At 45.1% G+C, this 25,889-nt stretch overlaps 1 protein-coding gene across 4 annotated transcripts in view; it reads right to left on the bottom strand.

Annotated features, from left to right (window-relative positions):
• LOC115205442 (protein FAM13B) overlaps positions 1-25,889 on the bottom strand; it is a 76,384-nt gene that overhangs the window by 31,101 nt on the left and 19,394 nt on the right. For all 4 annotated transcript variants that reach the window (XM_029771422.1, XM_029771421.1, XM_029771420.1 and 1 more), the window contains exons 2-7: positions 25,382-25,543; positions 24,273-24,453; positions 19,484-19,696; positions 19,105-19,282; positions 17,782-17,926; positions 4,816-4,949 (exon numbers count right to left, since the gene is read on the bottom strand). In XM_029771422.1, the coding sequence (XP_029627282.1) occupies positions 4,816-4,949; positions 17,782-17,926; positions 19,105-19,282; positions 19,484-19,696; positions 24,273-24,423 (821 nt within the window). In that variant the 5' untranslated portion in view covers positions 24,424-24,453; positions 25,382-25,543. The remainder of the gene's footprint in view (positions 1-4,815; positions 4,950-17,781; positions 17,927-19,104; positions 19,283-19,483; positions 19,697-24,272; positions 24,454-25,381; positions 25,544-25,889) is intronic.

Genomic DNA, 25,889 nt, shown 5'->3' with positions numbered 1-25,889 from the left:
TGTGTAGATGGGTGAGAAAGAAATCTATTGAATCCATGTTGAATTCAGGCTGTATCAACAAAATGTGGAACAAGTCAAGGGGTATGAATACTTTCTGAAGGCACTGATTAAGGCATTTAATGTTGACTGCATGATTATGTCTGGGTCAGCTGTAGCAGCTGCCACCCAAAGCCTTTCCCTTTCCCCATCCCACAACATGCTTTCATGTCCAACCACCAACCAGCCTTAAACAGAACGACCAGAAGCGTGCACACAACACACACACACACACACACACACACACACACACACACACACCTACAGTTCAGTTTTACTTCAGGTGACTACCTCATGAAGCTGTTTGAGAAAATGCCAAGAGTGTGCAAAGCTATCATCAAGGCAAAGGGTGGCTATTTGAAGAATCAAAATAAATAAATCTAAATATATATTTTATAACACGTGATGCATCGATATGACATTTTTGTCCGATACCGATATTTTCCTTGCCGAAAAAGAAAACGATACGATAAACGATATAGATAAACGATATAAAACATTTAGCGGCCTTTTAAGCATTCCAGTATAGTTAACACACACACGCAGCGGTCTAAGGCACTGCATCGCAGTGCAAAAGGCGTCACTACAGTCCCTGGTTCGAATCCAGGCTGCATCACATCCGGCTCTGATCGGGAGTCCCACAGGGCGGCGCACAATTGGCCCAGAGTCGTCCGGGTTTGGCTGGAGTAGGCCGTCATTGTAAATAAGAATTTGTTCTTAACTGACTTGCATAGTTAAATAAAAGGTTACACACACACCAAAAAAGTTATTTTGTTGGCATTTACGTATGTCCCCATTACCAGTAAAACATAATCAAAACCTATTTAACTTACTTGCTGTGCTGTTGCGTTGTTCATTTGTTAATTCGTTTCATTCTCAACCAGGATTTCTATGGAAAACCGTTAGGGTCTTTGCGTGTCAAAAAATACACTATTTAACACTATTTGACATGTCAAATAAGCTTGTTGACCAATCAGCACCTGAATATGACTGCACATCACATAAATATTTAACGCGTTCATACATTTTTTACGTAGATATTACACATTGATTACACTATCACTCGTATTTCATATGTCACAACGATTCATCGCCACGTATGCTATGATGCTGGTAAAGTTGTCTCGCGCACCTACAGTGCTGGTCATAAAAAAGCTAGCTAACTCATGGATGCAAACAATGTTCTTCCCCAAAAACATAGCAAAACGACAATCTGTTTCAGTAGCTATAGTTAGCTAGCTAACTATATAGCTAGATGTCATCTAAAATAACCCTAATTTATAAGACAGTTCTTATTTGATTAATGGTCGGACCCATCTATGTGAAGTTAGCCACAATAGTGGCCTTTGCGGTTAGCCTTCAAAATAAAAGTATGGCATAATTCTACTATTTGTATCACTGTCAATTACATACTTTTATTTTGAAGGCAAATTGCAAATTCCACTATTGTGCCTAATCCTTATTGTGGCTAATCCTTATATCTTCACAACACATAACACGGTCCGGTCAAGCCTCACTAGCCAGATGAAGCTAGCTGGCTGTTTATAACGTTAGCTTTGGGCAACAGGGTTAAGTAGCTGGCTAGCCATTTATTTACATGAACTGAAGTTCAATTTCAATAGGCAAACAAGTGTCAACCTAGCTAATACTTACTCACAAGGATTCCTAAATCATTGCTAAGAATAATGAAAATTACTGCAGTTTCTACTGGTCATTGTTTTCAGGCTGGTTGTATTGGTGCTAGCTAGGTACCAAGCTAAAGCTAGCTACCCCAGAAGTTGCGGTCGAACAAATGATGCTTTATTATCAACGCCGTATTGTGAACACATCGTTCGTGGCCGGTGTTTGCTGACTTTTTTGTACAGCTTTGGCAGTGCTACTGTATCTGTGTTGCAAGTATAGCGCAACATTTTACGTGGCATCGTTACATCATGTACCGTCATTATATAGGTATGCACGTCGGCTTTGACATGAGTTTTACACATTGGGTGTTAAACTAGACATCGGTCGATACCGATGTTCGCATTTTTAGCTAATATCGTCCACTTCCAACATGTTCACCGATATATCGTGCATCCCTATTTAACACTTTTTTGGTTACTACATGATTCCATGTGTTATTTCATAGTTGATGTCTTCACTATTATTGTACAATGTAGAAAATAGTCAAAATAAAGAAAAACCCTGGAATGAGTAGGTGTCCAAACTTTTGACTGATACTGTATGCTTTTATTTTTAATACATTTGCAAACATTTCTAAAAACATGTTTTTGCATTGTCATTGAGGTATTGTGTGTAGATTAATGAGGAAAAAAAGTCAAGGGGTCTGAATACTTTCCAAATGCACTGTACACATGGGGTACTGTTACCGAGTCAATGTCTGGGGGTACAGGTTAGTCGAGGTAATATGTACATGTAAGTAGAGGTAAAGTTACTATGCATAGATAAACAGCGTGTGTGTGTTCAATGCAAATAGTCCGGGTAGCCATTTGATTAATTGTTCAGCAGTCTTATGGCTTGGGGGAGTAGAAGCTGTTAAGGAGCCTTTTGGACCTAGACTTGGTGCTCCGGTACCGCTTGCCATGCATACAGCAGAGGTAACAGTCTATGAAGTCAGACAATTTTTTGGACATTCCTCTGACGCCGCCTGGTATACAGGTCCTGGATGGCAGGAAGCTTGGCCCCATTGATGTACTGGGCCATACTCACTACCCTTTGTAGCGCCTTACGTTCGGATGCTGAGCAGTTGCCATACCAGGCGGTGATGCAACAGGTCAGGATGCTCTCGATGGTGCAGCTGTAGAACTTTGAGGATCTGGGGACCCAGTGTTGCAGATGTGTTGTTGCCTACCCTCACCACCTGGGGGGTGGCCCGTCAGGAAGTCCAGGATCCAGTTGCAGAGGGAGGTGTTTAGTCCCAGGGTCCTGAGCTTAGTGATGAGCTTTGTGGGCACTAAAAGGGGACCGAGGGAAACTAACATGGTCCAAGCACACCAAGACAGTCGTGAAGAGGGCACGACAACACCTATTCCCCCTCAGGAGACTGAAAAGATTTGGCATGGGTCCACAGATCCTCAAAAGTTTCTACAGCTGCACCATCGAGAGCATCCCGACTGGTTGCATCATTGCCTGGTATGGCAACTGCTCGGCCTCCGACCGCAATGCACTACAGAGGGTAATGCGAACGGCCTAGTACAACACTGGAGCCAAACTTCCTGCCATTCAGGACATCTATACCAGGCGGTGTCAGAGGAAGGCCCTAAAAATGTTCAAAGACTCCAGCCACCCTAGTCATAGACTGTTCTCTCTGCTATCGCACGGCAAGCGGTACCGGAGCGCCAAGTCTAGGTCCAGGAGGCTTCTAAACAGCTTCTACCCCCAAGCCATAGGACTCCTGAACACCTAGTCAAATGGCTACCCAGACTATTTGCAGTGCTCCCACCCTCTCTTTACACCTCTGCTACTCTCTGTTGTCATCTACGCATATTAATAACTTTGCATGTACATCTTACCTCAAATAACCGGTGCCCCCGCACATTGACTCTATCGGTACCCCATATATATATATATATATATATATATATATATATATATATATATATATATATATATATATATATATATATATATATATATATATATATATATATATATATATATATACATACATACACACACACACACACACACACACACACACACACACACACACACACACACACACACACACACACACACATATATATACACACACACGTGTCGCTATTGTCATTTCACTGCTGCTCTTTAATTACTTGTTGCAATTATCTCAACTTTTTTTTTTTTTTTTTACTGCATTGTTGGTTAGGGGCTCGTAAGTAAGCATTTCACTGTAAGGTCTAAACCTGTTGTATTCGGCCCATGTGACTAATAACATTTGATTTGATTAATATAATTTAACCGGCCTGTCATTCCAGACCAGCCTGACATTTAGCTGCTGTATGGTGGCCCTGTGGTGGAGCTCTCAACAGCCCTGTTGGCGCTCCGCTCAGATCAAAGTGGGTGCAGGTGCACTGGAACTAAACAGAGAGAGGAGATCAGCACAAAGACTTCCAGGGATGAGGACTTTCTCTCAGATCTAGACCTCAGGACTTTTGAAAGGAGACGCACTCATCCATTTAGCACTGTGGAGACTTGAGATCACAGCAGCTTTGCCTGGCAGAGACGCTGCTACCCCGGTTCTGGGAAAAGTCTTATTTGGACTAGCACTATTTTGCTCCATGCATGGAATGAGAAAAACGTGATCTAAGTCACTACTTTTCTCAGTGTATTGAAACTTGGGGTCAGGAGCCCATGTGGGGTCACATGATTGAAAAATGGGGTCACGATTCCAATTATATAAGACTGTATCATGTGGGAGCTGAGCTGACCCTATAACATTATGCTGTAAGAGATCTTTATGGCTTCCCCCACCAGATTCAAGAACATAGCTGTGGTGAAGCAGGCAGCTGGGCTGGAATGTGACACCACACCAGGCTCATATTCAGCCTGAACATGTCCACACACACTCTGAAACATGAGAGTTGGGTGTATGTACACCAGGGAGGCTACAAGAGTACATGGAGGGGTCTGTGTGTTTATACAGCGTAGATGTGTATAGATGAATCATAAGAATTAGAGACACTTTTCTATTCTCAGTGTATTTATGGTCTGTAATTGTTCATGTCCTTTGTCTACGCTTGATATGTTTGCAATATATGCACAAAGCCATAAACCAAGTCATTATTTATCTGATCTTACCCTGAAGAGGGGGTGACCTGGACCTGGGTGTTACTGTGTTGGGGGGATTCAGAGGCGGAAGGGGGGCCATCCTCGCCATCTTGGGGCAGCTCCTCAAACGCCTCTAATTTGTCATCGTCCAGGAGTTCTGTGATCTGCAGGAGAGAGAAGGGTCGGGGGACATTTTAGACAGAGGCCCTCCAACAGATGTCATCTTATTGAAGTAGGCGAGAAGGTTTAAGTATCATCATACATGACACCTCTGACGGAGCTGTACCACAACAAACTATCAGCCAGACAACATTATGTAGGTTACAGGGGGCTGGGAAATATTGCCAAAATATAATTTCACAATATTTTTCTTATTTCTGATGGCAGTGTTTTCCACTATCGCTGGCTGTTGGCTATAAAGCCGACTACAGCATAATGTTCAGCCAAGTACTTTTTCCACTTAAATTAACTAAAGTCAGCCGAACCCTCTCCAGCTAGAATGAATGATATGCATCTTCTAGTGATCTATTGATAGGACACAAAGTGAGCAGTGACAGGGAAACCCTGCTGGTTTGACAGTCTGCTGTCGGTCCCGACTCTCAGTACCTGGGTGGGTGCGCTGTGGTTGCAGTCTAATTTCTACACGGTGGGAGAGAGCATGAATTTGCTTTCACCATACAGAATGTTTTATACTCAACCAAAATAAGAAATCTGACAGTGAAATTGTCCAATTTGTAGGACTTTTACTTTTAATTTAGCTGTATCAAAATATTGTTATAGATGGTATTGTAAAAATCCATACTGGTACCTATCCCATTATTGACCGCCTAATGAATCAATAAGCAATTTGCACCACCATCAACAAATAACGTACATATAGACAGGCTGCAAACAAAGCATCTCCCATACAGGACCGGTCATGTGGGCTCCAATGTTTTCTATGTACAGTTCACAACATAGAACGACTAGAAACACAAAGCAAACATCTGTTACCAATTAGTGATTGCTGCTGTACGTTTTCAGCCAGGCTTGGCAGGTCCTAACTGACTCGGTAGTGTTGACATCCCTTGAAATGTACCTAGATAATGACACTGCAGTGAGTGTAGAGCCTGCTGCTAATATGGGCAGTACATTACATTGTACAAGATGTTCCATAAAGATACTATAGATCACCACTCACCACCTTAGCTGCAAATTGTTCCGTGCCCTATGTTTAATCTCACTGCAAGGAGAGAGAGACTCGTTGGGGTAACCTAACTGAGAATAGGAGTGACTAATAGATATTCAGTTTGCGTCTATGGCTGTGTTTACACAGGCAGTACAATTCTGATATTTTGCCAATAATTGGTTGACTACAGTCTAGAAGACTGAGCATTCCCCTACTATTCTGAGATATCTCAGAACACATACTCAGTCTCTCTCGACATCTCTCCCCCTCCCTCCCTCCCTCCCTCCCTCCATGCCAACTGAGATCTGCTGCCATGTCACAGCCGCATTGCCAAGGTAACAGCTATCTGACACCTGTGATTGGATTTCAGGGCCTTCTCCCTCATTGTGTATGCAGATGGTTATGACTCATGGTTGTGTTTTCATGGCAGCGGTGTCTATCCGCTGGCTGTAGTGTAGGAGCAGAAAACCAAACTGGGCCCAGAGGGGCGAGGATTCTCACACTGTTCCACCTGATTAAACCCGTTTATCCACATCAACAAAGACCAGAACATTGCGCATTTAAATATACTGAAGGGGGAGATGACAAAAGAGATCTGAATAGAGGAAGAGATCAAACACCTAAAAAGGTATCTAGTGGATGGATGGGGAGTCAAAGTAACCTTCACGTTTTATAACACCAGGTCCTGACAGCACTGACAGCTGGAAATGCCCCCTACATTGAACATTCCCCGTCATTGTCAGAAGCAGTTCATAAACTGCCCGGTGTGGACACTGAGAATTATACATTGAGAATGACCTAAAACAATTTCCCGTCAAATTCAGATGTATAAATTCTTAATTTTGCTAAATTTCTGTTGATTGTTTTCTCAAAATGTGGTCATGTAATTTTCATCCAAAATATTAAGTGATAGGGTAGTTAATGGCGTCATCTATCTGCTAAATGAGTAAGGAGGAAGTAATGCGTTCATATTATGTAACAGTATCAGCTGATTAAGGGCGAGGCCAGACTGGACCATTGATTTTTATCAATATCCTTGATTTCCAAATGGTTTGTCAATAGGAGTTGTATGTTGACGGTCATCGGGGATGACGTGACCATAACCATAAAATGTTCATCCATTTTCACAGACAAAAATGCTGCGTTCAAAACTGGGAACCCGGGGGGTAAAAACTAGCTCTGACTGGGTCAATTCTTTTTGAACGGTCATCCAACGTTCCATGTCAGAAACGCAGACATCTTTCTAGAGCTCTGACTTTCTGACCTGAAGATCACTGACGTCATGATTTGACCTAGTCCCCCCCCCCCCCCCGAGTTACCAGTTGTCTTGAATGATGATGAGTTGAACTTTTGATGGGCTGATGGATACGTAATGATCCGTTTAGCCAATTACCCACACATTCAAGCATTTAAAACGCCAAACAGACCACGGACCAAAATGTATCCGTTGTGATTTTGTATCCATTCTCCACGGATCAGTCTGGCCAGGCCGTGCCCTTAATTTGATTGGTCAAAATATCGGAATTTTACTGCCTGTGTAAATTCAGACATAGATGCAAAGACAGAATATCTATTAGTCACTCCTATTCTCAGTTAGGTTACCCCACTGAGTCGGTCTCTCTCCTTGCAATGAGATTAAACATGGTGTGTGGAACAATTTGCAGCTAAGGTGGTAAATGGTGTGATCTATAGTATCTTCAGATCTTTATGGAACATTTGTACAATGTAATGTACCTCGTTACAAACTTCGCCCTCTTGCACCCATTTCAGCAAACAGGAAGTACCCTCTCTATATAAGCAAGGTAAAGCTGAAGTTGCCAACGAATTGGCCAATGCACCCTGTGTTGCGCTTACTACCGATGGATGGACCTCCAGGGCTACAGAGAGCTACTTCACAGTGACAGCCATATCACATTACCCCGGACTGGGAAATGACAAGTACCGTGCTACAGACACGCCCCCTTTACAGTGCCTTCAGAAAGTACTCACACCCCTTGACTTTTTCCACATTATGTTACAAAGTGGGATGCAATTCATTTTTTTGTCTACAATCTACACTCATGCTGGCTCATGTTCACGCCGATGTTTCCCATGGTTGTATCAAGTTGGCTGGACATCCTTTGGGTGGTAGACCATTCTTGATACACACGGGAAACTGTTGAGCATGAAAAAAAAAAACTGCAGCATTGCAGTTCTTGACACACTTAAACTAGTACGCCTGGCACCTACTACCAAACCTTGTTCAATGGCACTTAAATATTTTGTCTTGCCCATTCACCCTCTGAATGGCACACATACACAGTCCATGTCTCAAGGCTTAAAAATCCTTCTTTAACCTGTCTCCTCCCCTTCATCTACACTGATTAAAGTGAATTTATAGCTTCCACCTGGTCAGTCTAATGGAAAGATGTTCCTAATGTTTTGTACACTCCGTGTGTCTTGATTAGATAAGTGTTCGACCCTCTGATCAATACATGTTAGAATCCCCTTTGGCAGCAATTACAGCTGTGAGTCTTTCTGGGTAAGTCTCTAAGAGCTTTGCACACCTGGATTGTACAATATTTGCCCATTATTCTTAAAATATTAAAGTTCAGTGAAGTTTGTTGTTGATCATTGCTTGACAGCCATTTTCAAGTCTTGCCATAGATTTTCAAGCCGATTTAAGTCAAAACTTGTGCTGCTGAAAAGTGAAAGTCTCCCAGTGTCTGTTGGAAAGCAGACAACCAGGTTTTCCTCTAGGATTTTGCCTGTGCTTAGCTCAATTCTGTTTCTTTTTATCCCCAAAAACTCCCTTGTCATTGTCGATGACAAGCATACCCATAATATGATGCAGCCACCATCATGCTTTAAAATATGAAGAGTTGCACTTACTCAGTGATGCATTGTTGGATTTGCCCCAAACGTAACGCTTTGTATTCATAAAAAAATAAAAAAATAAATCTTTGCCACATTTCATGCAGTATTACTTTAGTGCATTATTGCAAACAGGATGCAAGTTTGGGATTTTTTTTTTTCTTCTTCTGTACTTCTGTTCTTTTCACTCTGTCATTTAGGTTAGTATTGTGGAGTAACAACAATGTTGTTGATCCATCCTCAGTTTTCTCCTATCACAGCCACTAAACTAACTGTTATAAAGTCAACATTGGCCTCATGGTGAAATCCCTGAGTGGTTTCCTTTCTCTCCGGCAACAGAGTTCGGAAGGGTGCCTGTATCTTTTTAGTGACTGGGTGTATTGATACACCATCCAAAGTGTAAATAATAACAGTTTACACCTGAACTTATTTAGGCTTGCCATAACAAAAGGGGTTGAATTCTTATTAACTCAAGGCATCTCAGCTTTGCATTTTTTATTAATTTGTAAATATTTTGAAAAACATAATTCCACTTTGACATGTGGTATTGTGTGTAGGTCATTTTAAATGCAGGCTGTAACAACAAAATGTGGAAAAAGTGGTGGGAATACTTTCTGAAGGCACTGTACAAGAGTCACACAAATGTGCATTTTTTCTCTTTGTAAGAAAACATACTAGCATAGGCCTATACAATGTCTGAGCCATGTTTGATATTGATTTCACACGCATAATGCACTTTATTTTAGTGTTGTTGTTGATGAATAGTCATGCGTTTTCATTTAAGAAAATCCAAAGTGGTGATATTCCATATATGATCATATCAGGCATTATGACTCATGATCATATATGGAATCAGGAATACCAACACCTTGGATTTTCATAAACAAAATTAACTAAAGTAACTGTTGGAATTTTATTTTCCTGCTGTACCGAAATGTGACCCAAAACCGCAATACGTACCGAACAGTGGGTTTGGTGAACCATTACACCCCTAGTTTCTGACTAGTGAACGTGATAGCCAATATCCTAGGCTGTCACCATGAGTCCAAGTCAAACACAGTGAACCAGCCACAAGCTGACTCTGTATCCCACACCATCAGAGAAACAGAATAGGCCCTCAGAGTCAGGGGAAAGTTCCAGACCCAACATGCTAGCTAATGGATGACGTTTCAGAGGGCTCAGTGGTCAGAGACAAGAATGTGAGGAAAAAAAGAGGGCATGATCTTGGTTTCTCTGTGTGTGTGTCAGGGTTTCCATTAGCCGGTAATTAACAGATTTTGCCCCCCTAAAAATGATGAAAAGCCAATAAATCAAAAACAGTTGGCGGCCAAAATTACCAGGAGAAAAAAAAAACCATTGATAAATAATTTATTTTTATTCATTGATGGAATGGTTCATTTGACAATTTAGTGGAATTAAATTGGCCTGTGTGTATTTTCATTGGTCATCATGCATCTTCATCACAAGTTACACGTTCTTTTAAGATGTATTACCGTAACCTAAATGTGGTTTCGGTCATTCTGAGCACCGTGGGTAGATGCCCTAATGGGGTATGCACCCAATGCATATGGGTCCGTAAAATTTATCAAATTGCCAGTAAAGGAAACATCTTCCCGGTCACGTTGTCCGGCACCACATTTTTCTAACGGAAACCCTGGTGTATGTGGCCTGCTTCAGGACAGGACATCACAGCTCTGACCACTGAAAGCTCAGCCTAATAAATAGAAAATTCCTGAGTGAGGCCATGAGGGCGTGTTGAGGAGGAGAATTGCAGTGAAAGAGAGCGAGCTCATACAGGAGTTTTGAGGAGTGCAGTCAGAGATCAGGAGCCAGGGCCTAAAATTAAAATGCCAGCCACAGACATTTTACCCGCCAATGCCAAAATCTAATTTACCAGCCACGTTGGCAGGTGGTCAGGGCTCCACAGCGCGAGCGTTTCACTCGCGTTTGTGAATAAAATAATTAAGTATGATGACATTTATAGTAAAATAATTTCTGCAGTAGGTGTTTTCAAAGTATTTATGCCGTTTGTTTCATAGCAGGTAAATTAAATCGCACATAGAACTATGAATCCTATATAACCTATTCCACCTCGCGCTGCAACACTGCCTGGCTGGGGACAGGCATAAAAGTTGATCTAATTTACTTGAAACAAATAAGTCTACTGAAGTGAGACTTTGTCCTTATGTTTCTTGGCTATTTACATTGTTTTGTTCACAAGCTAGGTTGTTTTTCTGTGTTTGAGTTTCAACTGCTAGGGAAGTGAAGACAATGCCTCTACTTGTCAGACTCAATCTCAGAGACACAAACATGACGAGTTGCGTTTATGTGGTAACCTCCCACCCTTAAAGGGGCAGGTGAAAATGTTTGGCTCATCTGTGATACTTTGGTTAAAAGACAGGCCATAAAAAATGAAATTAAACAATATACCACATTGATTAATAAGAAACATTACAAAGTATGCTCATTGTTTTTTGTTGTGTTTTGTTGGTGTAATTTTAGCGGAAAATACATATTTTGGCTGATAAAAAAATCTGAGTTGCTGGTAGATTATTAAATCCACCTGCCAGTGGCTGATGGACCAAAAAGTGAATTTTATGCCACCCAGAGAACCCATATGGGAGTGTTGAGGAGGAGGGCCCTATCCACAAAGCATTTCAGAGTAGAAGTGCTAATCTAGGATCTGTACCTATAAATCTTATTCATTATAATCTAAAAGACAAAACTGAACCTAGATCAAATCAAACTCTGTCACATGCGCCAAATACAACAAGTGTAGACCTTACCGTGAAATGCTTACTTACAAGCTATGAAGTAGCTTACAAGCCCCAACAGTGCAGTTTAAGAAGAGTTAAGAAAATATTTACCAAATAAAAAGTAACACAATCAAATAACAATATCGAGGCTATATACAGGGGGTAATTTGTACATGTAGGTAGGGCTGAAGTGACTATGCATAGATAATAAACAGCGAGTAGCAGCAGTACAAAACAAATGGGGGGGGGGGTCAATGTAAATAGTCCAGCGGTCATTTGATTAATTGTTCAGCAGTCTTATGGCTTGGGTGTAGAAGCTGTTAAGGAGCCTTTTGGTCCTAGACTTAGCACTCCGGTACCACTTACCGTGTGGTAGCAGAGAATACAGTCTATGACTTGGGTGACTGGAGTCTGAATTTTATGGGCTTTCCTCTGACATCGCCAATTATATAGGTCCTGGATGACAGGAAGCTTGGCCCCAGGGATGTACTGGGCCGTACGCACTACCCTCTGTAGCGCCTTACGGTCAGATGCCGAGCAGTTGCCATACCAGGCGGTGACGCAACCGGTGAGGATGCTCAATGGTGCAGCTGTAGAACTTTGAGGATCTGGGGACCATTGCCAAATCTTTTCAGTCTCCTGAGGGGGAAAATGTTTTGTCGTGCCCTCTTCACGACTGTCTTGGTGTGTTTGGACCATGATAGTTTGTTGGTGATGTGGACACCAAGGAACTTGAAACTCTCAACCCGCTCCACTACAGCCCTGTCGATGTTCCTGTAGTCCACGATCAGCTCCTTTGTCTTGCTCACATTGAGGGAGAGGTTGCGGTCCTGGCACCACACTGCCAGTTCTCTGACCTCCTCCATATAGGCTGTCTCATCGTTGTCGGCCATGACTAGCCCAGCCCAGCCATGACTAGCCCAGCCCAGCCCCAAGGCTGAAATGCAGTGAAACTAAAGGCAGCACTTCCCATTCCGACCCATGGTCTCTGGCCAAACAGGATGGAATAAGCACTACTGGCTGCCTGTGCTGTGTGAGTTCGCCTGGCCTGGATAGAATCTGTCTTAATACTCCTTAAGGTCCGTTAGGAAACTGAGATGTCCCCGGAGACGGCCGCAGGTGTCAGTTCCACCGTTATATCACCATGGTTATGTAAGCACAGCGGTTAAACATTTTCCTTCAGAGAACAGAGGGCCAATTCTGAACAGCCTATTCCTGGGCTACTCAGTCACAATACAGGAGGGAGAAAGGAGAGTCACATGGAAGGACTTTGTGGCTTATCATTGTCAGCTTCCTGTGTAAGAGAGCGCCTGCCTCGAACGCAAATATGCTGCTGTTGCCGAGGATTAGGTCCAGATTTAGCGGCACATATACAGTACCAGTCAAAACTTTGGACACACTTACTCAGTCACACTTACGCAAGCATTTTTTGTTATTGTTTTTATACCATTTTCTACATTGTAGAATAATAGCAGACATCAAAAATATTAAATAACATATGGAATCATGTAGTAACCAAAAAAGTGTTGTTAAAGAAATCAAAGTATATTTTATATTCTTCAAAGTAGGCACCCTTTGCCTTGATGACAGCTTTGCACACTTGGCATTCTCTCAACCAGCTTCACCTGGAATGCTTTTTCAACAGTGTTGGAGTTCCCACATATGCTGAGCACTTGTTGGCTGCTTTTCCTTCACTCTGCGGTCCAACTCATCCCAAACCATCTGAATTGGGTTGAGGTTGGGTGACTGTGGACGCCAGGTCATCTGATGCAGCACTCCATCACTCTAATTCTTGGTCAAATAGCCCTTACACAGCCTGGAGGTGTTGAAAAACAAATGATAGGACCACTAAGCCCAAACCAGATGGATTGGCGTATCGCTGCGATAGCCATGCTGGTTAAGCGTGCCTTGAACTCTAAATACATTTTTTTTATGTTATCAGTGACAGTGTCACCAGCAAAGCACCCCCACACCATCACACCTCCTCCATGCTTCACGGTGGGAACTACACATGCAGAGATGATCCGTTCACTTACTCCGCGTCACAAAGACACGGCGGTTGGAACCAAAATAATCAAATTTGGACTCAGACTATCGTCCAGATTTTCACCGGTCTAATGACCATTGCTCGTGTTTCTTGGCCCAAGCAAGTCTCTTCTTCTTATTGGTGTCCTTTAGTAGTGGTTTCTTTGCAGCAATTCGACCATGAAGGCCTGATTTATGCAGTCTTCTCTGAACAGTTGATGTTGAGATGTGTCTGTTACTCTGTGAAGCATTTATTTGGGCTGCAATTTCTGAGGCTGGTAATGCCAATGAACTTATCCTCTGCAGCAGAGGTAACTCTGGGTCTTCCTTTTCTGTGGTGGTCCTCATGAGAGCCAGTTTCATCACAGATGGTTTTTGCGATTCTACTTGACTGTCGTTTCTATTTGCTTATTTGAGCTGTTCTTGCCATAATATGGACTTGATCTTTTATCCAAATAGGTGTGGTGTACAGAAGATGGCCCTACCTTGTCACAACACAACTGATTGGCTCAAACACATTAAGAAGGAAAGAAATTCCACAAATTAACTTAACAAAGACACACCTGTTAATTGAAATGCATTCCAGGTGACTACCTCATGAAGCTGATTGAGAGAATGCCAAGAGTGTGCAAAGCTGTCAACAAGGCAAAGGGTGGCTATTTTGAAGAATCTCAAATATTAAATATATTTTTTGATTTGTTTAACACTTTTTTGGTTACTACAGTTGTGGCCAAAAGTTGAGAATGACACAAATATTAATTTTCACAAAGTCTGCTGCCTCAGTTTGTATGATGGCAATTTGCATATACTCCAGAATGTTATAAAGAGTGATCAGATGAACTGCAATTAATTTCAAAGCCCTCTTTGCCATGCAAATGAACTGAATCCCCAAAAAACATTTCCACTGCATTTCAGCCCTGCTACAAAAGGACCAGCTGACATCATGTCAGTGATTCTCTCGTTAACACAGGTGTTATTGTTGACGAGGACAAGGCTGGAGATCACTCTGTCATGCTGATTGAGTTCGAATAACAGACTGGAAGCTTCAAAAGGAGGGTGGTGCTTGGAATCATTGTTCTTCCTCTGTCAAACATGGTTACCTGCAAGGAAACACGTGCCGTCATCATTGCTTTGCACAAAAAGGGCTTCACAAGCAAGGATATTGCTGCCAGTAAGATTGCACCTAAATCAACCATTTATCAGATGATCAAGAACTTCAAGGAGAGCGGTTCAATTGTTGTGAAGAAGGCTTCAGGGCGTCCAAGAAAGTTCAGCAAGCGCCAGGACCGTCTCCTAAAGTTGATTCAGCTGCGGGATTGGGGTACACCAGTACAGAGCTTTCTCAGGAATGGCAGCAGGCAGGTGTGAGTGCATCTGCACGCACAGTGAGGTGAAGACTTTTGGAGGATGGCCTGGTGTCAAGAAGGGCAGCAAAGAAGCCACTTCTCTCCAGGAAAAACATCAAGGACAGACTTATATTCTGCAAAAGGTACAGGGATTGGACTGTTGAGGACTGGGGTAAAGTCATTTTCTCTGATGAATCCCCTTTCCGATTGTTTGGGGCATCCGGAAAAAAGCTTGTCCGGAGAAGACAAGGTGAGCGCTTCCATCAGTCCTGTGTCATGCCATCAGTAAAGCATCCTGAGACCATTCATGTGTGGGGTTGCTTCTCAGCCAAGGGAGTGGGCTCACTCACAATTTTGCCTAAGAACACAGACATGAATAAAGAATGGTACATCCTCCGAGAGCAACTTCTCCCAACCATCCAGGAACAGTTTGGTGACGAACAATGCCTTTTCCAGCATGATGGAGCACCTTGCTATAAGGCAAAAGTGATAACTAAGTGGCTCGGGGAACAAAACATCAATATTTTGGGTCCATGGCCAGGAAACTCCCCAGACCTTAATCCCATTGAGAACTTGTGGTCAATCATCAAGAGTCGGGTGGACAAACAAAAACCCACACATTCTGACAAACTCCAAGCATTGATTATGCAAGAATGGGCTGCCATCAATCAGGATGTGGCCCAGAAGTTAATTGACATCATGCCAGGGCAGATTGCAGAGGTCTTGAAAAAGAAGGGTCAACACTGCAAATATAGACTCTTTGCATCAACTTCATGTAATTGTCAATAAAAGCCTTTGACACTTATGAAATGCTTGCAGATGATGCAGTGATATATGTGCATGCAAAGAGAATACAACAAGCTGCAAAAGAACTCACTACTGAAATGGTCCAGGTTACAAAGTGGCTCAGTGACTCGTGTTTGCATCTCAATGTGAAAAAAAACTGTTTGCATGTTCTTCACAAAGAGGGCAACAGATGCTACTGAGCCAGATGTCTATGTGTCAGAGGAGAAGCTCCAGGTGGTATCAGATTTTAAGTACCTTGGCATCATACTTGATTCCAACCTCTCTTAATTAAAAAGCATGTGAAAAAGGTAATTCAAATAACCAAATTCAACCTAGCTAATTTCCGATCTACACGAAATTGTTTGACTACAGAAGTAGCAAAACTTTACTTCAAATCTATGATACTCCCCCACTTAACATACTCCTTGACTAGTTGGGCCCAAGCTTGCTGTACAACATTAAAATCTATTCAGTCTGTCTACAAACAGGCTCTCAAAGTGCTTGATAGGAAGCCTAATAGCCATCATCACTGTTACATCCTCAGAAAGCATGAGCTGCTGAGTTGGGAAAATCTTGTGCAATACACAGACGCATGTCTTGTATTCAAGATCCTAAATGGCCTGGCTCCCCCTCCACTCAGCATTTGTGATAAACAGAAAACCCAAACATATGGCAGCAGATCAACAAGGTCTGCCAGGAGAGGTGACTGTATAGTTCCCTTAAGGAAAAGCACCTTTAGTAAATCGGCTTTCTCTGTGAGAGCTTCCCATGTCTGGAATACACTGCCATCAGACACACATAACTGCACCACATACCACACTTTCACAAAATGCATGAAGACATGGCTAAAGGTCAATCAGATTTGTGAACATAATCCCTAGCTGTGTATTGCCGCTTTCCATGTTGTCTGTAGCTTGTGAGGTATGGAAACACTTTGTTGCTTTTATGGATTTTGTCTTGTTGCTTTTTGTTCTATGTTGCTCTGTCTGTATGCGATGTCTTGCTTGTCCTATGTTGCTCTGTCTGTATGCTACGTTTTGCTTGTCCTATGTGCTCTGCGTGTGCTCACTGTTCTATGATTGTCTATATTGTAATTGTTTTTAATAACCTGCCCAGGGACTGCGGTTGAAAATTAGCCGGCTGGCTAAAACCGGCACTTTTACTGAAACGTTGATTAATGTGCACTGTCCCTGTAAAAATAAAATAAACTTAAACTAAACTTGTAATTATACTTCAGTATTCCATAGTAATTTCTGACAAAAATATCTAAAGACACTGAAGCAGCAAACTCTGTGAAAATTAATATTTGTGTCATTCTCAAAACTTTTGGCCACGACTGTACATGATTCCATGTGTTATTTCATAGTTTTGATGTCTTCACTATTATTCTACAATGTAGAAAATAGTAAAAAGAAAATAAAAACTCTGGAATGAGTAGGTGTCCAAACTTTTGGCTGCTACTGTACTCAATGCTGATCTGAAGACTGATGTGTGTTCTGTGGATGCTAGGGAGACATGGCTGAAAGGAACTCCTGAACATCCATTTTACCACTAAATGCTGGCTACTTCGAGCAACCATCCCTATTATACAAAGACAGACAGGCAAAGACAAACAGGCATGCAGACAGAACTCCTCCAACACCTCTTTACTTTCTCTATTCTCTCAAGTTGTCTTTGGCTTGGGGCCAAAAAACAATATTCAACATTTAGACTGCCTTGAAAAGCAACACTGCAGTATTTCCAGAATCTGTTTCATAATCTCTCCTTTTCCATGGCAGTGCCAGACTCAGAGTGGCTGGAATAACATTAAACCCTTCTACTTCCTCATTACTGAAATACAACAGAACATATTTTCAGCTTAACACATGCAGGGCAGAAGGGTTACCTAATTATTACATTTTAGGTAATAACAACCAAAGACCATTATGCCTTGACATACGGGCTCCCTACCTCCCTACCTCCAAGCTTTTAGCTGTTAACCCATGCAATAGGGTGAGTGAGGTTGTATATTAGGCCCAGAATAGAAGACATTTCGAGGGGATAATGGCGAGAAGGGCCTTACCTGTTCGTTGATGGAACTGTAGTCGTTGGTGGTAGAAATGTCATCGTCTTCCGAGTCAAAGAACTCCTCCTGATTCTCTAGCAGCTCCGCCAGGATGCGGCTCACTGACTCCTGCTCCTTCAGGTCCTCCACATCTGTGTCTAAACTAGAGTTACAGAAAATATGACCTCAGATCAGCCGTTATCATAAACACACATCAGTGTCTAAACTACAGTACAGGCAAGAAATGACCTCAGATCAGCTGTGATCAACCTTCATAACTTAAAGGACTTATACGTCCATGTGTAAACTACAGTACAAAAACAGAGGGGAAATGACCTCAGATCCGCTGTTATCCCAACCATCACACCTTACAAAAATACAGTAGCTTATTGCATCATTATGTTTGACTTCAGATAGTCATCTGACTTCACATCAGATGACTAAGAAATACATGTTAGTAAGTACACAATGATATAGCCTCGGTATTGTTACTTTTATTTTTTACATTAGTTTATTTTAGTAAATATTTTCTTAACTCCATTTCTTGAACTGCATTGTTGGTTGAGGGCTTGTAAGTAAGCATTTTACGGTAAGGTCTAAACCTGCTGTATTCGGCGCATGTGACAAATAACATTTGATTTTGATTTGAAATATGTATTTCAAACACGTATACGGCTAGTGGTATTATAATAAGATTCTGGCATTGACAGAACAGCTGTTATCTCCCTGAAGTCAACAGAACACGGCCGTTTTCAGAACATTGGCTACAGATGATCTCTAGTCTAGAAGATTCTTTTATTATTTTGCAGAGCAAAGCAACTCCTCACGTGGCTCCAAAACACGTCTGGGTGTCATCTGGGTTTGGTTATTTATTTCAGAATATAAATGAACGTTACATAATTAAGCAATAAGGCCCGAGGGGGTGTGGTATATGGGCAATATACCACGGCTAAGGGCTGTTCTTTTGCTCGACGCAACGCAGAGTGCCTGGATACAGACCTTAGCCGTGGTATATTGTCCATACTGTATACCACAAACCCCCGAGGTGCCTTATTGCCATTATAAACTGGTTACAAACATAATTAGAGCAGTAAAAATATATTTTTGTGTCATACTTGTGGTATGCGGTCTCATACCACAGCATTCAGTCAATCAGCATTCAGTGCTCGAACCACCCAGTTTATAATTAAATATAATTTGTGCTCTATAACCACTTATGAGCAAAAGTGGCAGCAAAGTGAATGAGCCATCGATATGCAGGTATGAACAAGTACTACAGGCCTTAGGTATGGAGGTATTTAGGATGGATAGTTGATGTGCTGTCACTATTGTTGGTCGTACTGGAAGATGTCGGGTCCGAAGACGGCGGCGAGGGCTCCAACACTCCAGCTCTCCTCCTGGAGCGAGGCCACGCTGGACAGGAAGCGGCACAGGAAACGCAGCAGGCTGTAATTGACCTGAGGCAGCTGCTGGAGGAAGTACTTCATGTTGCGGGCGAGCTCCTCCTCACTGCTGTAGTCTGGACAACACACAACAAGGGTTTATAGATGATGCTGCCAAGGGAACAAAGTAAGGTGATGGCAGGTGGAAAGCTAGAGAAGGAATAATGTGCAGTACCTGTATCGGGAGTACAGGTCAAATCCACAGAACATCAACAGGAGGATGAAGAGGTAGGGGACTGTGGAGAGGTGAATGATGAAGAGGACTAATATTAACGTACCTTGGTAGAGCTGCAGGATGTGGGCCTGCATGCCTGCAGGGATGATGGGCTCTGGGAGCTCCTGCAGAAAGAGACGGAGCAGGCTGACAGCCGAGGCCAGGTCTGCCTCTTTCTCTAGGTCCACCTCCTCCCCAGAGTCATAGCGCTGCCGTAGCCACTCCACCCGCTCCGCATTACCGTTGACCAGGAACAGCCCTTCCAGATCCAGACGCCCTGAGAGCAACACAGAGGCACAGAGGATAGTAGTCACTGGCTCAGTCCGCTTAACAGTTCTTGATGAATTAATCCTCTATGGACCATATCAATGAGGACTGTGAATACAGCATTAATTCGCTTTGAATGAGTAGAATGGCTGCTTGACTTTCTCAAACAGATTCCACAGTGATTTAATTACACAAATAAACTTCTAAACTTGTCATTTCCCAAATGGGTGAAATTGCACCATTTCCTAGATTTGTAGTGATACTACAATTCGTGCAGATGTACTAACAGCTCAATCACAGAGCGTATTAATGTTGGGGAGGGAGGAATTTTATTTTACCAACAATCCCTTTCAGTGAGTGTTGGTGGTTGTGTTAGTGGCTTCCTCTGTTTCCAGATGCAGCAGCCAGATGACATCATGCCTGTCTGTTGAATCAATTCCCACTATTGAAGCAGGGTGTGTACTGTACACAAGGAAGTCCACAACCAGGAAACAAAGAACGCAATCATTACACTGTCATGTCATTCCACAACTCTGGGTTGTTCCACCACAGTGAATGATGAGATCTGCCACTAGGCTTTGTTCATAGTGAGCTGCCTGGTTAAAGAAAACAGTGGGCGGTAATTGTAAGGGAGAGCACTCTGGTATGTGACTTGGCCCAGACCAGGCCCCCTGCCCACCTCCCCTCCATACCCAGCCTAACTAATCCCACTGGGACTCCAGCAGCAGGCCCCCTGCTCACCTCCCCTCCATACCCAGCCTAACTAACCCCACTGGGACTCCAGCAGCAGGCCCCCTGCTCACCTCCCCTCCATACCCAGCCTAACTAATTAACCACACTGGGACTCCAGCAGCAGGCCCCCTGCCAACCTCCCCTCCATACCCAGCCTAACTAACCCCACTGGGACTCTAGCAGTAGGCCCCCTGCCCACCTCCCCTCCATACCCAGCCTAACTAACTCCACTGGGACTCCAGCAGCAGGCCCCCTGCCCAGCTCCCCTCCATACCCAGCCTAACTAACCCCACTGGGACCCCAACAGCAGGCCCCCTGCCCACCTCCCCTCCATACCCAGCCTAACTAACCCCACTGGGACCCCAACAGCAGGCCCCCTGCCCACCTCCCCTCCATACCCAGCCTAACTAACCCCACTGGGACCCCAACAGCAGGCCCCCTGCCCACCTCCCCTCCATACCCAGCCTAACTAACCCCACTGGGACTCCAGCAGCAGGCCCCCTGCTCACCTCCCCTCCATACCCAGCCTAACTAACCCCACTGGGACCCCCAGCAGCAGGCCCCCTGCCCAGCTCCCCTCCATACCCAGCCTAACTAACCCCACTGGTACCCCCAGCAGAAGGCCCCCTGCCCACCACCCCTCCATACCCAGCCTAACTAACCCCACTGGGACCCCCAGCAGCAGGCCCCCTGCCCACCTCCCCTCCATACCCAGCCTAACTAACCCCACTGGGACTCCAGCAGCAGGCCCCCTGCCCACCACCCCTCCATACCCAGCCTAACTAACCCCACTGGGACTCCAGCAGCAGGCCCCCTGCTCCCCTCCCCTCCATACCCAGCCTAACTAATTAACCACACTGGGACTCCAGCAGCAGGCCCCCTGCCAACCTCCCCTCCATACCCAGCCTAACTAACCCCACTGGGACTCCAGCAGCAGGCCCCCTGCTCACCTCCCCTCCACACCCAGCCTATAAAACCCCACTGGGACTCCAGCAGCAGGCCTCCTGCTCACCTCCCCTCCATACCCAGCCTAACTAATTAACCACACTGGGACTCCAGCAGCAGGCCCCCTGCCCATCTCCCCTCCATACCCAGCCTAACTAACCCCACTGGGACTCCAGCAGTAGGCCCCCTGCCCAGCTCCCCTCCATACCCAGCCTAACTAACCCCACTGGGACTCCAGCAGTAGCCCCCCTGCCCAGCTCCCCTCCATACCCAGCCTAACTAACCCCACTGGGACTCCAGCAGCAGGCCCCCTGCTCACCTCCCCTCCATACCCAGCCTAACTAACCCCACTGGGACCCCCAGCAGCAGGCCCCCTGCCCACCTCCCCTCCATACCCAGCCTAACTAACCCCACTGGGACCCCCAGCAGCAGGCCCCCTGCCCACCACCCCTCCATACCCAGCCTAACTAACCCCACTGGGACTCCAGCAGCAGGCCCCCTGCCCACCACCCCTCCATACCCAGCCTAACTAACCCCACTGGGACTCCAGCAGCAGGCCCCCTGCTCCCCTCCCCTCCATACCCAGCCTAACTAACCCCACTGGGACCCCCAGCAGCAAGCCCCCTGCCCACCTCCCCTCCATACCTAGCCTAACTAATTAACCACACTGGGACTCCAGCAGCAGGCCCCCTGCCAACCTCCCCTCCATACCCAGCCTAACTAACCCCACTGGGACTCCAGCAGCAGGCCCCCTGCTCACCTCCCCTCCACACCCAGCCTATAAAACCCCACTGGGACTCCAGCAGCAGGCCTCCTGCTCACCTCCCCTCCATACCCAGCCTAACTAATTAACCACACTGGGACTCCAGCAGCAGGCCCCCTGCCAACCTCCCCTCCATACCCAGCCTAACTAACCACACTGGGACTCCAGCAGCAGGCCCCCTGCCCATCTCCCCTCCATACCCAGCCTAACTAACCCCACTGGGACTCCAGCAGTAGGCCCCCTGCCCAGCTCCCCTCCATACCCAGCCTAACTAACCCCACTGGGACCCCCAGCAGCAGGCCCCCTGCCCACCTCCCCTCCATACCCAGCCTAACTAACCCCACTGGGACCCCCAGTAGCAGGCCCCCTGCCCACCACCCCTCCATACCCAGCCTAACTAACCCCACTGGGACCCCCAGCAGCAGGCCCCCTGCCCACCTCCCCTCCATACCCAGCCTAATTAATTAACCACACTGGGACCCCCAGCAGCAGGCCCCCTGCTCACCTCCATACCCAGCCTAACTAATTAACCACACTGGGACTCCAGCAGCAGGCCCCTGCCCAGCTCCCCTCCATACCCAGCCTAACTAACCCCACTGGGACTCCAGCAGCAGGCCCCCTGCCCATACCCAGCCTAACTAACCCCACTGGGACCCCCAGCAGCAAGCCCCCTGCCCACCTCCCCTCCATACCTAGCCTAACTAATTAACCACACTGGGACTCCAGCAGCAGGCCCCCTACCCACCTCCCCTCCATACCCAGCCTAACTAACCCCACTGGGACTCCAGCAGCATGCCCCCTACTCACCTCCCCTCCATACCCAGCCTAACTAATTAACCACACTGGGACTCCAGCAGCATGCCCCCTGCTCACCTCCCCTCCATACCCAGCCTAACTAACCCCACTGGGACTCCAGCAGCAGGCCTCCTGCTCACCTCCCCTCCATACCCAGCCTAACTAATTTACCACACTGGGACTCCAGCAGCAGGCCCCCTGCCCACCTCCCCTCCATACCCAGCCTAACTAATTAACCACACTGGGACTCCAGCAGCAGGCCCCCTGCTCACCTCCTCTCCACACCCAGCCTATAAAACCCCACTGGGGCTCCAGCAGCATTTCGCTGGCCTGGTCTCCTGCTGCTCACAGAGGTCTTATAAAGTTACAGTGATGGCATCCCGTTGAGTGCAAACAGACAGATTAATTTCTGGACTGCACAATTATCATTCATATGGCGACTGGCAGGTGAATGAAAGGTGTGTGTGATGTATTACAGCCTGATGTCAAATGGAATTCAGTTGACTAATAAGCTACCTGGAGATAAAACAAGTGAGAATCCCTGTCATGGTAATAGGAACTGAATGGATGTTTATGCCTGTGGAGTTGCAGCATTATGCCTGTGTTGGATTGACTAGCTCATTTTCCCCCCTACGCCCATCCTTTCATAGTATAAAAGGAGTCGAGGTTGGTAAAAAAAAAGCTATGCAACAGAAGAAGCATGTGAGAAGAGAAGATCTCTCAACTACATGTTTGGTTCATCATGTTGCAAGGAGGACAGTCATGACTAAATGATTATTTTTCGGCCAGTAGTTTGGCTAGGCTATATGGAACATGAGCAGATTCTTCCTAAATAATAACCTACACCCTATCATCTGTGTGTGCATGTCAATCAAGTATAAGCGTCGCCAGTGGGGATTGATTACAGAGGCTGAAATGACGACAGGTCGAAGCGTCGCCAGTGGGGATTGATTACAGAGGCTGAAATGACGACAGGTCGAAGCGTCGCCAGTGGGGATTGATTACAGAGGCTGAAATGACGACAGGTCGAAGCGTCGCCAGTGGGGATTGATTACAGAGGCTGAAATGACGACAGGTCGAAGCGTGGCAGTGGCAGAATAATGGGATTTACAGTGCACGTAAAAATATACCTCAAGGTAAATGTAATGCTCAATGAGGTGATTAATTTGCCAGAGAGAGAGCATGTATTTTGGAGGTCCCATCTGTGCAGCTCTCCTGTGTTGCGCTCGGTCGATAGACAAGAAATAAGGAAAGGACAGGAAATAAGGTATTGGACGAAGTACTGGCTCCCGTTTGATGCCTGAGGAATGAGTCTCTCGTTAGAAATACAGCTTGTGAATGTCCCACTCACCATGCTCTTCGACGTACTCTACAATGTGCCTGACCAGTAGGGGGACCTCCTGGCCTGGCTGGCCACTCTGCTGCACCTCATCTAAGGGAACCCCAAAAACCCTGGCTGGCGTCAGGGAGTTGCTGGGGGAAGGAGAGAGGCTCTTCCTCATCGCTTCCACAGCCGAGCTGCTTCCGAAGGTCTGGATGTCCGCCACCACCAAACACACACCGAAGAGAGAGAGAGAGAGAGAGAGAGAGAGAGAGAGAGAGAGAGAGAGAGAGAGAGAGAGAGAGAGAGAGAAAGACACTGTCACGGGCTGTGTTCTCCATCCAACATACATATCTAAACACACACAGGGCAGCCAGTGTGGTTGTTATCAGACCCAGCTAGCGCTGAGCCAGTGTAGTTGTTGTTATCAGACCCAGACAGTGCTGATCCAGTGTAGTTGTTATCAGGTTCCAGCTAGCTCGGAGTGAGTGGGTTATTAAGTAGTGTCATGTGCATGTGTCTGACAGCCATCAGAACAAGCATAGATAGTTACAATGTTAATGGGAGCAGGTGCTTGGGCTTGGAGCGCTAGCTATGCTACACTTCAGTGACGGGTTTCAGTGTTCTGTGCCCTATTAAACAAACACACACTACCCAGGCCAGCGACCTCCCTAAAGAATGGCTCTACTTAAGCAATAAGGCCTGGGGGGGGGGGGGTATACGGCCAATATACCACGGCTAAGGGCTGTTCTTACGCACAACGCGGAGTGCCTGTATAGAGCCCTTAGCCGTGGTATATTGCCATAAACCTCAGAGGTGCATATTTGCTATTATAAACTGATTACCACCATAATTAGAGCTGTAAAAAGAAGTGTTGTCATACTCGTGGTATACGGTCTGATATACCACGGCTGTCAGCCAATCAGCATTCAGGGATCGAACCACCAAGTTTATAATACAGGTCAGCCTAGGGCATATTAGTCTGAAAACAAATCCAGATCTGACCCATTCACACATCGATGACTGACTGCAGCCTCTATTCAACCACAGCAGTGTGTTGTGGCTCTCCATTTGTTCTAAACATGTTGACAAAAATGTTAGCTCAATGCTCACACAAACCTATATGTTGTTGTACTCACCGTTCAGCACTTAAAACACCCAGTAGTTCACCTTATCTTCAGCACCACTCACTAGCAGTGAATCGAATGGTCATCTATGGCTGCTTCAGGTTATGGCAAAAGATGAGCCTGTAGTTCCTCATTGACAGACCGCGAATCCTGATCAGGACTTCAGTAGCTAAGCTGCAGGAGAGAATGGAGAGAGTAAGAAAATAAAAGTGTTTGAAAGAAGCTGCTTCGTTAGGTCCAAGACTTTCTATTATATAGACAAGATAGTCAAATGACCGCTCGAACAATGAAAATACATGTCCTCAAAGATGGAAGGCAGGTAGGAGGCAAGATCAGGTGGGACCATTCTAAAGTTGTATCCCATCTAGACAACCCATGTTAAAATTGAATCTTCGTATCAGGTTAGGAGAATTTACGCAGCAGGTCAGGAGCTTTAAGGTAATCATACCCATTAAGACCACTTTCATATTTGGATTAAAAAAAATAAAAAATAAGACATTTTCTGCTGTTTGTTTCAACT

This window comes from Salmo trutta, chromosome 13 (genome assembly GCF_901001165.1).
Source record: "Salmo trutta chromosome 13, fSalTru1.1, whole genome shotgun sequence".
NCBI classification, from domain to species: Eukaryota; Metazoa; Chordata; class Actinopteri; order Salmoniformes; family Salmonidae; genus Salmo; species Salmo trutta.
Note: the sequence above shows the minus strand (reverse complement) of the source record. Positions and strands in the feature narration are given on the sequence as shown.